General features: G+C 38.7%; 1 protein-coding gene across 1 annotated transcript in view; it reads right to left on the bottom strand.

The window, feature by feature from the left end:
- LOC306844463 (regulatory-associated protein of mTOR) overlaps positions 1 to 15,980 on the bottom strand; it is a 285,322-nt gene that overhangs the window by 111,266 nt on the left and 158,076 nt on the right. The window contains exon 7 of the mRNA XM_079376622.1: positions 10,399 to 10,574. Coding sequence (XP_079232748.1) covers positions 10,399 to 10,574 — 176 coding nt within the window. The remainder of the gene's footprint in view (positions 1 to 10,398; positions 10,575 to 15,980) is intronic.

Genomic DNA, 15,980 nt, shown 5'->3' with positions numbered 1-15,980 from the left:
TTCAAATGAGTACTCCGAAGGATGCAGACCCTGAATTTGGACACAGCCTAAATCATTTCATATCATACAGCGAAAGAAACTACGTGCATGCAATGTCATAGTTATGCCGTCAGTTAAGGCATGAAGTTACCAAAAAGGCAATAGCCTATGTTATATATGCGTCACATTTAAGTACATGTCTCTGAAATGGTTTTAAAAACTGTCCTGAGGCACCCCAGCACTGCCTCCCTCATCTAAAATACCCAATTCAACTCATCCGCTCATTAGTTGAGACTTTCAGACCTGAAGTGAGTCAGAAAATGTAAAGAGATTTGTGAGAAAATAAGATGCAGATCCCCATCACCTTCAGCAGAAGCAGCTTTTAAAGCAATAGCAGGCAAATAAGTTAATAACCAGCTGCTGTGATGTCTATTAATCCAAGAACAAAAGAAAAAAAGAGGAAATCAATAACTTTTATAGTTTTAAGGGGTTCATCTATATTTAATTTAGAATTTAGTGTTTGGTAAGTATTAATTTTCTGTATATTTCTGCTGAAGGGCACAGGTAGCTAAATATGTCATTTATTATAATGGGTTCATGTGAAGATTGTTTTAAGTTCACTTAAATTACACGTTAAGTCTAATAAATGTTAAAATTGATAGCTCTCAATTATACTGTAATGCTGAATGGCTACAGTCAATGGTTAAATATTCAGGGGGCATTTTTTTTTTTTTATAGAGACATCAGTAGTATTGATATCAGTGATGCTGGCCTTCAATCATAAAAAAGATACCATTAAAGAAATATTAAAAATATACTGTCTTTATGTTGTTTGTACAGTGTACATTTGAAGATTGTTTATTTAAAAACTTGAATGTTAGGTGGGGTTAAGCGTGATTAATCACGATTAATTTTAGAAAAAATGTGTGATTAATTAGTTAATTATTTTAATCGATTGACAGCACTAATATATATATATATATATATATATATATATATATATATATATATATATATATATATATATATATATATACATATATATATATATATATATATATATATATATACATATATACATACATATATATATATATACACATATATATATATATATATATACACACACACATACAGTGGGTACGGAAAGTATTCAGACCCCTTAAAATTTTCACTGTTATATTGCAGCCATTTGCTAAAATCATTTAAGTTCATTTTTTTTCCTCATTAATGTACACACAGCACCCCATATTGACAGAAAAACACAGAATTGTTGACATTTTTGCAGATTTATTAAAAAAGAAAAACTGAAATATCACATGGTCCGAAGTATTCAGACCCTTTGCTCAGTATTTAGTAGAAGCACCCTTTTGATCTAATACAGCCATGAGTCTTTTTGAGAAAGATGCAACAAGTTTTTCACACCTGGATTTGGGGATCCTCTGCCATTCCTCCTTGCAGATCCTCTCCAGTTCTGTCAGGTTGGATGGAAAACGTTGGTGGACAGCCATTTTTAGGTCTCTCCAGAGATGCTCAATTGGGTTTAAGTCAGGGCTCTGGCTGGGCCATTCAAGAACAGTCACGGAGTTGTTGTGAAGCCACTCCTTCATTATTTTAGCTGTGTGCTTAAGGTCATTGTCTTGTTGGAATGCAAACCTTCGGCCCAGTCTGAGGTCCTGAGCACTCTGGAGAAGGTTTTCGTCCAGGATATCCCTGTACTGGCCGCATTCATCTTTCCCTCGATTGCAACCAGTCGTCCTGTCCCTGCAGCTGAAAAACACCCCCACATGATGCTGCCACCACCATGCTTCACTGTTGGGACTGTATTGGACAGGTGATGAGCAGTGCCTGGTTTTCTCCACACATACCGCTTAGAATTAAGGCCAAAAAGTTCTATATTGGTCTCATCAGACCAGAGAATCTTATTTCTCACCATCTTGTGGTCCTTCAGGTGTTTTTTTGTGTCTTGCACTGAGGAGAGGCTTCCGTCGGGCCACTCTGCCATAAAGCCCCGACTGGTGGAGGGCTGCAGTGATGGTTGACTTTCTACAACTTTCTCCCATCTCCCGACTGCATGTCTGGAGGTCAGCCACAGTGATCTTTGGGTTCTTCTTTACCTCTCTCACCAAGGCTCTTCTCCCCCGATAGCTCAGTTTGGCCGGACGGCCAGCTCTAAGAAGGGTTCTGGTCGTCCCAAACGTCTTCCATTTAAGGATTATGGTGCTCTTAGGAACCTTAAGTGCATTTAGAATTTTTTTTGTAACCTTGGCCAGATCTGTGCCTTGCCACAATTCTGTCTCTGAGCTCTTCAGGCAGTTCCTTTGACCTCATGATTCTCATTTGCTCTGACATGCACTGTGAGCTGTAAGGTCTTATATAAACAGGTGTGTAGCTTTCCTAATCAAGTCCAATCAGTATAATCAAACACAGCTGGACTCAAATGAAGGTGTAGAACCATCTCAAGGATGATCAGAAGAAATGGACAGCACCGGAGTTAAATATATGAGTGTCACAGCAAAGGGTCTGAATACTTAGGACCATATGATATTTCAGTTTTTCTTTTTTAATAAATCTGCAAAAATGTAAACAATTCTGCGTTTTTCTGTCAATATGGGGTGCTGTGTGTACATTAATGAGGAAAAAAAAAGAACAAATGATTTTAGCAAATGGCTGCAATATAACAAAGACTGAAAAATTTAAGGGGGTCTGAATACTTTCCGTACCCACTGTAGTAGACCACAAGTTAAAAATTTACCCAAAAGAAAAGTCAAACAATTAGTGATCTTTACAAAACACAGGACACACTGAAATGTGTCTTCAAAACCTAATAATGTTTTTTAAACAGTTGAAGTAACATTTTGTTCTAAAAAGTATTTGCCATTTTTTAGTCTATTGGTGTTATTCAGTAAACATCTCAACAAGTATTTATTTGCTGTGCTATGGTTTAAACAAGTTTGTTTGTTTGTCATGGTCTAAAAAAGTGATCCAAGAAAACAACTGTTCAACTAAGTCATTAAATCCAGGTAGATTCAAAATGTGAAGTAAAATACAGTACACTTATTTACATTTATGCATTTAGCAGACGCTTTTATCCAAAGCGACTTACATTGCATTCAAGTTTTTACATTTTTATCAGCTCTTGCTTTCCCTGGGAATCGAACCCATGACCTTGGCGTTGCTAGCGCCATGCTCTAAATCACATAATAATCATAATAAATCACATTATTTACCTACATTTATGGAGACCATGAGCAAGATGCAAAAAAAATAGTCAAATAATTTCTGAAATGGTTCAGTGAAACTGACAGTTTGAAGAGATTCACAGAAATGAATCAACTTACCCACTCTAATGCAATTTCTGCTACAGTGATATTCACGTTGGATGAAAGGGTCAAAACGGGGAATCAAATTTGATCCTCACTGCAAAACTAGCATTAGTTAAAACCAAGCTGCTCCACTTCCTACACTATTTTTGACATCACAGTGTGACAGTCAGTTGCATTGGACTGCCTCCACAACACTTAAAACACCCACTTTACCTTATCAGTTCAGTAGCCTCCCAGCAGTGGTGAACAGTGGCATGAAGTAGAGACAGAGCAGGTCAAGAGAGATATTCAGGATACCAGACACCTAAAACTCACTGCTATATTTAAACTAGACTTTAGAAAGACTACAATGTAGGGGAGGATCTTAAGAAGTTGTGCTGTTCATGGAAATTTTCACATTACACCCTGTCTACACTGGATGTGAGTGGCATGTTGCCTCACGTCATATCAACAGCAAATTGAGTCCATTATAATCAAAGACACTGACTAAACTAGATAAGGACAGTAGACAGATAGTTGCGTATATCTGATGCAAGTCCTACGTTTGAGCTACTCTTAAAAACAGGACAAACAGATGAGTAAAGGACCCTGTTTAGGAAAGTGTGGATGTATAAATGCATATTATACATCATATTATACATATTTTATTCATAATTTGAGTTCACAAAGATACTTTTGTTACAATCTGCCAACTGCACATTGCCACATTGCAAACCTAAAGAAAAATGGTTTGTGACTGCTGTTTCATGTTTACTTTACCTATTATGCCCCTTTTTTCCGAGATGTAATATAAGTCTCAGGTGTCCCCAGAATGTGTCTGTGAAATTTCACCCTACAATTTATACCACCCTATAATGATTAAAAACCACCCTGTGTTTTTTTTTTTTAAATCTACTAAAATCATTACCCCTTTCTCAAATCAAGTCGTTCTCAGCTTCTTTTCTGTGTGATGTCACACAGACCCAGGCCCTCCCACGATAGTTGATTGACAGTAGCGTTTCACAACAGACTGGACTGGTGTCTTACCTTAGACCCACCCTGAGTGAGCTGTCATCAGTCCACCATTGTTTTGACGCCGGAGCAGATGTAGACAAGAATGACTCCTAAGCGACTGAAGTGTTTTGTTGTTGGATGTAATAATGAACATAGCAGTCGTCATGTACTCCTGACATCTGAGCCGCTGAAGACGCTGTGGATTATGTTTGTTTGTGAAGGGAATGCGCCCCCCGAGCTACCTAAATGTGCCTATGTTCACGCAAATCATTTGTGATCCAGCTTCACCTACAGAAGTGAGTACATGTTTTTTTTTATGAATCTTTACAAATCATCTTTCCTAATAATGTGCTACTTAGCAACTTAAATGATGAATGTGGCTAAAGTTTACCGTCTTTTAGAGAGTAGCTCTAGAGGCGTGGTGAGCAGACCTCATTTGCATTTAAAGCGGCATGCAAGAAAACGGCTTGGCCTGAAAAGAGCTGCTTTTGACAGGGTAAAAAGGGTGTTGTTTTACACATTACCTTGAGAAATTTTAAAGGATTAGTTCACTTTTAAAAAAACTTTTGCGGACAATTTACTCACCCCCATGTCATCCAAGATGTCCATGTCTTTCTTTCTTCAGTAGAAAAGAAATTAAGGTTTTTGATGTAAACATTTCTCCATATGATGGACTTCATTGGGACCCAAATGGTTCAAGGTCCAAATGACAGTTTCAGTGCAGCTTGAAAGGGCTTTAAACGATACCAGACGATGAATAAGGGTGTTATCTAGCGAAACGATCGGTCATTTCAAAAATAAATAAAACAGTTTACGTTTTATAAGCACAAATGCTCGCCTTGCTCTGTTCTGTGATGCGCGTTCGTGACGTCACGTAATACGCAATTACGTTGAAAAGGTCACGGTTGACGTAAAATCCAAAATTTTCTTTTAGGCTTTTTAATATTAAAACACCCAGGATACGCACACGAAATGGGCATTTTAAACGATAAACTGACACAAAGACATTTGAATATGTGTATATGGTCCTCCTTCCGCACATTTGTAAACACTGACGTGGTACTTCCGCCTACATCAAGCGTGACCTTTTCAATGTAATTGCGTATTACGTGACGTCACGAACGCGCATCACAGAACAGAGCAAGGCCAGCATTTGTGCTTATAAAACTTAAACTTTTTTTTTTTTTTTTTTTAAATGACCGATCGTTTCGCTAGATAACACCCTTATTCATCGTCTGGTATTGTTTAAAGCCCTTTGAAGCTGCACTGAAACTGTCATTTGGACCTTGAACCGTTTGGGTCCCAATGAAGTCCATTATATGGAGAAATGTTTTCATCAAAAACCTTAATTTCTTTTCGACTGAAGAAATACATGGACATCTTGGGGGTGAGTAAATTATCAGCAAAAGTTTTTTTAAAAGTGAACTAATCCTTTAACCCAAGTATGTTATAGACTTTTCATTAAGACCCTAAAGAATCATATCAACTTGTGGAAAATGGGCATCCGATGACCCCTTTAAACAAGAGTAAACAAAAGCATTCTAAACAAGAGCATTTAACGTCAAAAGCCAATCTGAGTTCTCCCACCACAGTGGCTGGTTGATAAGGCATCTTTACTTGCCATTGCAAAAAAAAAAGAAAAAAAAAAAAACTCCTTGCATTTACTGTATATATATATATTCTGTATATATTCACTGGCAATCATCAGCTACAGTAAGCTGCTAACATGATAACTAATTTTTGAATTGGATCAATCAGTTCCCTAAAAATAACCAGCTCAAAGACAATTAATTAGGTCTATTCCTCTCAAATATCTCACTATTGTATGTCTTTAGAAGACTTGGAAAAAGGCATGAGGGTCATTCCATGTCAAATCAACCAAATTTCAGAAACTTCCCCAGCTCACATTTTTGATTTTGTCAGTACTTTTTCTGAAGAAAGTTATAGTGTATGTATACATGTATAGTGATGAAAGCCAAAATATTAAATTCCATGGATGCATATTTACTGAGTAGTCCACTATTTTGTAGAGGGGGGTCAAAATTACAATTTTCATGAGACAAGATTCAGAGCCAAATTACAGGTCAGTAAAAATGACTTTAGAAAGATGGCGGCATCATTTTGTTATTTTTATATTGGTAGGTCTATTAGTAAAATCTGTTGACTTTAGCTATCTTTGTTGCAGAATATGCCAGAAAAAGCACTTTTCATTTTTTTTTCTCCAAAGTTTGCATGTCTGAACTCAAGTATTAAAAATATATTAAAGGGACAGTTCACCCAAAAATTCTGTCATTAATTAATCACCCTCATGTCGTTCCAAACCCGTAAGACCTTCGTTCATCTTCGGAACACAAATTAAGATATTTTTGATGGAATCTGAGAGCTCTCTGACCCTCCATAGACAGCAATGATATTACCATGATCAACGCACAGAAACGTAGCAAGGACATCGGTAAAATCTGTAAAAAAATTATCAGGTAGTGTACAAGTGATTTCAAAACATTTCAACCGGTTATATATATTGTGTATATATTATTTAACTCGTATAAGATGCATTTGGTTGAGTTGCGCTGCAGTAAAATGCTTCATTGTAGTACTACAGTGATTATCTCTTCAAAGAACAATGCAGAATATTAATAACAATGATACATAACATTATAATAAGAACACTATTATAATAAAACGCTGTGAATTTTTAAAGTTTATTTGCCGTGTTTCTGCACGTTGTTGCTGCAAGAACGCGTCCACAAAAGGAGCTCATTCAGAGTGCAGACACGTTCACTTCTGCATTCGGGGCATTTTGTGCACACAGCCTATAATAAGCTGTAATATTAACATTATGTTGTATAAATTACGAAGCGTATTATATATGAGATATATGATGAGTAAAAACCTGCTATCAGATGCTTCATTCTACTGGTCATCTTCAGCACGTGCAGCTCAAAACAGAAATGCAGAACATTAATAACTACTGTCATACACAACGTTATAATGAGAGCACTATTGTAAAATAATGTTTTGAATTCTTAGGGTTTCGCTTACGTTTAATGTTAACTACCTTTTAATCAAAACATAAAACATTATTTACCCTATTTTTATCTGCGAGGCATTCGTTACATATTTTCCCTGTGTGTTAACATCAGTATTTATGACTGTTGAATGTCTGACTTGACTATTGGTAATGTATTTTGCCACCGCCCCCAAACATATGATTCGACTATCAGTTGACTATCGGCAAGATTCGAAAATTCCGATTCGACTTTGTAAATCCGTAGTCGGGGACACCCTAGTCTCACGTAGCCAGACCTTCAGACTGACAGCAGAAGGTCTGGAATATATGTCCGCTTTCATTGGCCAAGGCCCGCCCATGACGCCGTTTGACCGACATGTCAAACAACCAATCATAGTTTGTTTCATATAGCGTCACGTTTCGGGGCGTGGAAATGTCGCCACAATAACAAACCGGTGTGTGAAACTCTCGGATGTATTTTAAAGATTCTATGCCGCGAACTTTAAATATTTCACATACTTTTGAAAATCCAGCATTTAGTTGACCCTGATAAGCGTTCGTCATCACAGTTGTAAACACGACGGCTTTCTTCTTTTGTGAGGGGATTTGGTGCCACGGCATCTTTGTTTCCCGGCGGACCGAAAAATAAACGCGTCTCCCAGAAATTCAGTTTAATTCAACCAGTCAGATTACGACTTCGACATTCCTGAAGTGTTTCCAGAAAAGTGTGCCATATGCATCAGACATTTAGCCAATGGTCCGTGGGCGTGACGTCTGAGGCTGAGACTAGGGACACCCCTACTTTTTACACAGCCTAACAAATCATTTGTTAATTGTTTGTTCTTGTTTTTGCAGTACCCAATCTAAAGTTGAAACTATTTAACATTTGTAAATGTTTACAAAATGTCCAGAGCTCGCTCCAGTGTCTGCTCCAGCCCCAGAAGTTCGCTCCAGTGTCGGCTCCAGCCCCGGAGTTCGCTCCAGTGTCGGCTCCAGCCCCAGAGTTCGCTCCAGTGTCGGCTAGATCCCCAGAGTTCGCTCCAGTATCAGCTCTAGCCCCTGACCCGAGTCGAGAGATGGCTCTAGCCCCAGACCAGTGTCAAGTAAGAGCTGCAGTCCCCAAATCTAGCCCATGGAGGGCTCCTGTTCCCGTGTTTAGCCCAAGAAGGGCTCCTGTTCCTGAGTGGGAGGGGGGAGGGGGGGGGGGGGGTTATAGGGTTCCAGCCGCACAGTCTATCCTGCCACGGCTCCCTAAAGTGCCTGGTCTGCCATGGCTCCCTGAGCTCCCAGCTCAGCCATGGCTCCTCGGACGGTCTATCCCGCCATGGCTCCCTACTCCATCTTGGCCTCGTGAGTCCCCTGATCTGCCCTGAAGGCCTCCCCCATGTCCCTGTCCTGCATCAGCCTCCAGGGTGCTCACCCCCCCTCCCCAGTGGTATTGTTACAGCGCGAGATGCGCCTTCCGGGATGGGGGGAGTAATGTCACGTTTTTGCACTTAGTTCTTCTTGTGTTTCCTTATTTGGTCACATTCCTGTTCTTGTTTAGTTTCATTGATTAATCCCCTGCACCTGTGTTTTGTAATTATCCTGTGTTTATTAGTGCCTGCCTGTTCAGTTCTCCTTCGTCTGGTCTACTCGTTATGTTCTCTGTGTTTCTTTGTTTATGCTCAAGCTTTCGTGTTGGAATATCTTCTGTGTTTTCATTTATTAAAGACTGTTTAAATTTACTCCTCGACTCCTGCGTTGTCCTTGCAACACCATCGTGACAACTTTCAAGTTATCAACCCTAAAAAATACACTACAGAGTGAAACTCATAGTTCCTTCATTAATTTAATATTGACTGAAAGTATTATTTGTATAGGCTACACTCGCAATATCAACAAAACTTTTTTCTTTTGGTTTTGTAAAATCAAGAAAACAAATAGGGTGCGATTTTTCATTCTCAGTCTCCGAGAATATCTTCCTGAAATGAGTCACTAAAATGAACGAAAATGACATGAGAAATATCTAAAGAAAGCTTGAAGTGTCTATTTTTAAATGAAGTAATCATGTCGAAAACAAATTTTCTCTGATAAAATAATCCGTATGAAACCAACGCGAGGTACAGTCTTTTCTGTCTGAGGTCAATAATACGATCACGCCCACGTGCATCGCGTGCTATAAGATAATCATCCACGCGAAACAAGGCTTGAGATGCTCGAACATGTAAACACTCACATCACACCTCTGTAAACAAAGAAAGATTCATCAAGTTCATCTTGGCTACTGTTCATTTTTGGAAGAAGATGCGCTGTGAGGAATAAGCCTTAAATTTACCTCAGAAAAAGAACGCGAAGCGGCTTAATCCAACGGAGAATCTCATTCTGATGAGTCATTTATTTTTACTTATATTAGTGTTACTGTGACATAAACTTGTACACATTCACTTGTTGAACTTTTCCCAAACAATAATGCCAGACTAAAATATGTGAAATTGAGTGCAACATTTTGAAATATGACAGGCAACCTTTCATTGTTGTAGGACTCGTTTGCATTTTAGCTCGCAATTTTCTGTGATTTATTAAAGGGCATATTGATGCGCAAAACGTGATTTTTACTTCATATTTTTTAACATTGCATTTGTAACTTGTAACGACTGTCTTTGATGGAGAAAAAAGACTAAAATTACTAATACTAAAATTAAAAGTGTTCATCAGGAGACACAGTAAAATAAAATAAAAAATAGATAAATAAAATAAAAAAAGCATTCCATGACACCATTAACATACCATTTATTTATTTAAGGAGTCTTACCTGAAAATCCTCAAGTCAATACCTCAAAATAAACCCCTTCAGGGTAATACAAGATCCCTCCATGGTGTCTAATTTGCAATAATGACCTGCTAACTGCACATGATCCTTTATTGACACACACATATATATATAGAGAGAGAGCACATGGGTCAAAAAAGTGCGTAAATAAAACGAGCCAGAGAATAAGGGCTATTCTGATCAAAATACCTGGTTTGAGTAGCTCACTATTAATCTGGGTTGTATGTACATTATATGAGTAAATGCAGATGAATGCATGTGTAATCAGCATATCTCACCAGCGTAGGGCAATTTTGATTGGTGTAGTAAGACAGGAGGTGAAAAGGTCAGCAGGGAGGTCAGGGTTCATGGGCAGGAGTTCATTGGCCTCACAGGCAGCCAGCTGAATGCAGTTCTTCATGGAGGGAGGCAGGGGCATCTGAGCCAGTGGGTGGTTAGGGTTTATTGCTGCCACCTAGTAAAAGAAAATGAGAACCAGTGAACAACAGTAAAGCAGGTCTCCAAAGACTTGGGTATGAAATCTTAGAACACTGAATCATTTGTTGCGCAGATGTCAACATTCAGTACATTGTTTTTCCTTGCTGAAGACTTTCAGGTGAATATAGCCAGTTGTCATGCAGTCTGATGCAAGTTTAATATTCTTCACATTTAATCAGCAGTCACTTAAAGTTGATAAATATAGGGTATGGCTTTAATTTCAATTAGTAACATCTTGAGAGATAAGACAAATTTCTGGCAGAATTACTATTTTGTGATGTCTATGCTTACAGTGTTTTTTAAATTAAATTACTCATATTGTGGTAAATACTTGGCAGGGTTGTAGACTTGAGTTGCATGACTTAATTTCAAATTATTATTATTTTTTTTGCATTAAATATTTTTAAATGATGAAAACTTTGCTGAAAAACCTGTTGTACACAAACTATTACATGCGTTCTGTTGTATGATGGATAGTTTATACATTTATTAGCAAATTAAAAGTATAATTATTAATTATAATTAGTAGAATTCTGAAAACGATCGGCCTCCGTTAACCTTGTCTAACAGGTGCTCAAACTTTGTCGGCCAATGGCAGCCATGTTTTTTGAGATACGCAAATTGTAGACACGTGTGGCACTTTGGACCAAGACCGTGCACACCGATTTTCATGTTGATAGGACAAACGGTTGCGCAGTTATAGCCATTTTTACATTTTTTCCCTCTTATAGCGCCACCAAATGGCCAAGCTCCATGATTTTTTTCCTGTGACCTCAGATTGAACAACAAAATTACCCCAAATGTTATTCCAACTAGTCAAACACAGTTGTCCGAACAAAGAATTTCATATTGTTGAAATGTTAAGGCATTGTGAGTTCCCAGCATGCATTGCAGCATGAATAAATTATGCAGTTACATAATTATGCCATTTTCTTCATTTAAAGTTTTTTGTTGTTTTTTTGTCATTATTGTTAGTTATTTCTTGTACTGTGATGTAAAGAGCTCATCTTTTTAACATTTATTGATTGCCACTGTTCTTTAAGTTTTTTTGTGTCTATTTGAGGCCCAGAGTATGTTCAACCACATATCTATTTCCTGGATATCTTAGTCTTGTAAGATGTTTCACAAACGAAGACAATGTTGTCTACATATTAGACTAAGTTATCCATTAATGTTTCTATAACAATTCACTGTGTATCATTTGTAAATAAACTAAATTGATAATGAGGTGACTTTTTACACATTCTTTTTTTTATCCAGAAAACAGGAAATAATAAATTACCTCAATGACAGTAATTGCTATGGCAAGAATTTTTCTATCAGCAAAATAAGACAATTAGCATTGCACGAACAAACAACTTTACATTGGCTAAACAAAGTATCTTTACTGAGAAGAACTAAAAATCTATTGTTGAGAGAACTCAAAAGTCTTACTGCAAGTTGCCTTATTTCACCTTTTGTGCTGTGGTCCGATCCCATTAAAACTTTGCATGCTTATTTAGAATTATTTAGAATCACCTGTCGCATGTGCTTAGCAGGTTTCATGAAGTTTGGAGTTTTCCTTTAGGCTTTATAAGATTTTGTAATTTAACTTATTTAAAACCAATTTAAATTATTTAAAACACTTAAGGAACCAGCAGTGGCTTCTGCTTGTTCTGAAAGGCTGAATAATTACAAATTAACTAATAAACTAATTTTGATAGGAAAGTTGTCTCAAAGCTACAGTGAGTCGATGCTAAATGCTACACTTTTTGTTTCATCAAATACGCTATGATATTGATTGATATGAATGAGAATAGTGTGTTTTAATGATGGAAATTCAAACTCTGAGGACTTCAGTAAATGTTCAAGTGTAGGCGAAAAAAACTCTGTTATAAACTTATTCTTAGCCTCCAACTCAAACACTGGCGAGTGAAATCTACCAAATTGTTAACCAATGTCTAACGATAGACATTATTATGTCGCCATGAATCAAAATGTAGTCATATGTGAGTGATTTACTTACAGGAACACATAGGGTCAGTTAGACTTAATATCTGACATTTGACTGATTGGTCATTTGTCTCTATTCAGTTTTGATGAGTTACTCTCAGCGTAAGTTTAAGTTGTCATCAACACAAAGCTACACTGAAAAAATTCATCATCTCAAAGAGGACATTATAAGATATTAAACAGGAAGGCATTTGCCCTTAATAGAGCACTCAGACACTTTTAATAAAAGCAGCTGATTGTACACAAGCTTTATCATAATGTGCATAAGTGTGTGTGTTATATAAAGGTAGATTACTTTTTTGCCACACATCGTAACAGACTGTGCTGACAGAGCTGTGTGGGGGACTCCCTGCATTATAAATGTCCTTCCAGAACATACTTTCTTTCTTTATCTCTCTTTATCACTCTCTCATTTCCTCCCTTTCTATCTTCGTCTACATACAATAAATATTAAATAGTTTAAAAAAACAAAAAACAATAACTGACCACAAAAGTTTGAGATGGTCATATTAAATTGTGAAAACGTATTGGTTTTATATTAATAAAGAAAAAAAAAATGCTATTGTATTGTCTAAAAACATATATATTAAACAACCACATAATGAATTAAGTAAATTTTTACTACACACACACATATACAGTATATATATATATATATATATACAGTATATATATATATATATATATATTATTTATTTTTTTTCTGTATACTGTTAGGTATGTGTGTATATATATATATATATAATATATATGTGTGTGTATGTGTGTGTGTGTATGCATGTATGCATGCATGTATATATATATATATATATATATATATATAGTATTAAATATATTTAATATGTACATCCTCCCTTTTTCAAGGGACAGTAGGTAATTGGACAGTTGACTCAAAAGCCATTTCATTGACAGATGTCCTTCGTTATTTCTACATCAATTAAGCAGGTAAAAGGTCTGAAGTTTATTCTAAGTGTGCCATTTACATTTGGAAGCTGTTGCTGTGAACCCACATCATGCACTCAAAGGAGCTCTCCATGCGGGTGAAACAAATAATTGTTAGGCATCAAAAAAAAAAAAACAACAACAAAAAACCATCAGAAAGATAGCAGGAACCTTCGGAGTGGCCAAATCAACAGTTTGGTACATTCTGAGAAAAAAAGAACGCACTGGTCAGCTCAGCAACATGAAAAGGCCTGGGCGTCCACAGATGACAACAGTGGTGGATGATCAGGGAATCCCCTACATGGATGATCAAGATGGCGCCGCTGTGTTCAGACGCCGTTCGGGTCGCTCCGCTGAGATTTTGCTTTAACTTTCTTTTTTACTTACTTTTACTTTCTCTTTTTACACATTTCACGTCGGCACTGATCACCTACAACATAGAAACACTTTTGGACATTGGAAACCGCTACACCAACCTGCTTCAGGACACTTTATCCACGAATCCTGCATGGCCTCTGGAGATTCTTCGGAACGCGGAGACGAACAATAACCCCCGAGGCGACGGATCAAGAAACACCGCAGAAAGCGCGCTGGAATTCGAGTCAGACTCAGGAAAAGGGCTCACAGTCCTCTTCTTCCAAGCATTCTCCTCGCTAATGTCCAATCCTTGGAGAATAAGATGGACGATCTTAGAGCCAGGATTAGTTTACAACGGGACATAAGGGACTGTAACATCCTTTGTTTGTCAGAAACGTGGCTTTCGTCCTCGGTCCCGGACACTGCTGTAATGCCGAGTGATAACTTCTCTGTCTTTCGGACGGACAGAACAGCAGAGGCCGGTAAATCCAGGGGTGGAGGAGTGTGTTTCATGATCAACAAGAAATGGTGTGATCCCAGGAATATCTCCATTCTGTCACGTTCCTGCTCGCCTCATCTGGAACATCTTTCCATTATTTGCCGCCCATTTTATCTGCCCCGGGAGTTCTCATCGATCATTGTTACTGCTGTGTACATTCCACCACAGACGGACACCGGCTTGGCTTTGTCTAAACTTCACGATGTGCTCAGCGGCTACATTAACAAACATCCTGACGCTGCCTTTATCATCGCGGGGGACTTTAACAAAGCCAACCTCAGGCAGGTCATGCCGAACTTCCATCAACATGTATCCTGTCCAACTAGAGGACCAAACACACTGGATCATTGCTACACTCTGTTCAAGGATGCCTACAAAGCCCGCTCACTACCGGCTTTTGGCAAATCGGACCATGCCGCCATTTTTCTAACACCGGGATACAAACAAAGGCTCGTTCAGGAACCTCCGGTGCAGAGAGTAGTGACGCGCTGGTCCTCCCACTCAGAGACTATGCTGCAGGCGGCGCTTGATGACGTCAACTGGGACATGTTCCGGGCGAGTTCTTCTGACGTCAGCGAGTTCACGGATGTAGCATTAAGTTTTGTAAACACGCTAACCGAGCAAGCTACAGAAACAATAACGATAAGGACATTCTCCAATCAGAAACCGTGGGTGGACAGAACAATCCGTGCCGCGGTTAACACACGCACTGCCGCTTACAATGAGGCTCTTCTGTCTGGGAATACGAGCGAGTACAAAGCATCGTGCTATGCTCTCCGACGCGCAGTAAGAGCCGCTAAACACAGATACAGAGAGAGAATTGAGTCTCATTTCCAGCTCAATGACTCTCGACGGATGTGGCAGGGACTGAGGACAAATCTGTGACTTCGGAAACAAATCCTCCGCGGAGGTGAGAGCAGATCCGTTGCTGGCCGACGAGTTAAACATCTTCTACGACCGCTTCGATGGCAACGGTGGCGGCGCGTTTCTGCCGACCAGGGAAGCAGCAGGCAGAGAAGCGACGATCCTGTAATCACCGTGTCGGAGGATGAGGTTCGGAGGGCGCTAAAGAGAGTGAACGTCAGGAAAGCAGCCGGACCTGATGGGATAACCGGCCGTGTTCTGAGGTCCTGCGCCAATCAGCTCGCTGGTTTGTTCACTTCCATCTTTAATGAGTCCCTTGCTACCTCCGTGGTTCCCACTTCATTCAAAAAATCCATTATTATCCCTGTGCCAAAGAACAATAAACCCTCTTGCCTGAATGACTATCGCCCAGTTGCCCTCACATCTATAGTCATGAAGGTTTTTGAGAGACTTGTAAAGAGCCACATCTGCTCCTCCATCCCTGATACTTTGGACCCTCTTCAGTTTGCCTATCGCCCAAACAGATCCACGGACGATGCCATTTCTCACGTTCTCCACTCTTCCCTCACACACATGGACAGCAACAATGGGAATTATGTAAGGCTGCTATTCATTGACTATAGCTCAGCTTTCAACACTATAGTGCCCATCAAGCTGGCATCTAAACTCACAGACCTCGGCCTAAACTCCTCACTCTGTGACTGGATTCAAGACTTCCTCACTGGCAGA

The sequence above is a fragment of the Barbus barbus genome, assembly GCF_936440315.1.
Source record: "Barbus barbus genome assembly, chromosome: 25".
Taxonomy (NCBI): Eukaryota; Metazoa; Chordata; class Actinopteri; order Cypriniformes; family Cyprinidae; genus Barbus; species Barbus barbus.
The sequence above is the reverse complement of the archived record's forward strand: the minus strand, read 5'-3'. Positions and strand labels throughout refer to the sequence as shown.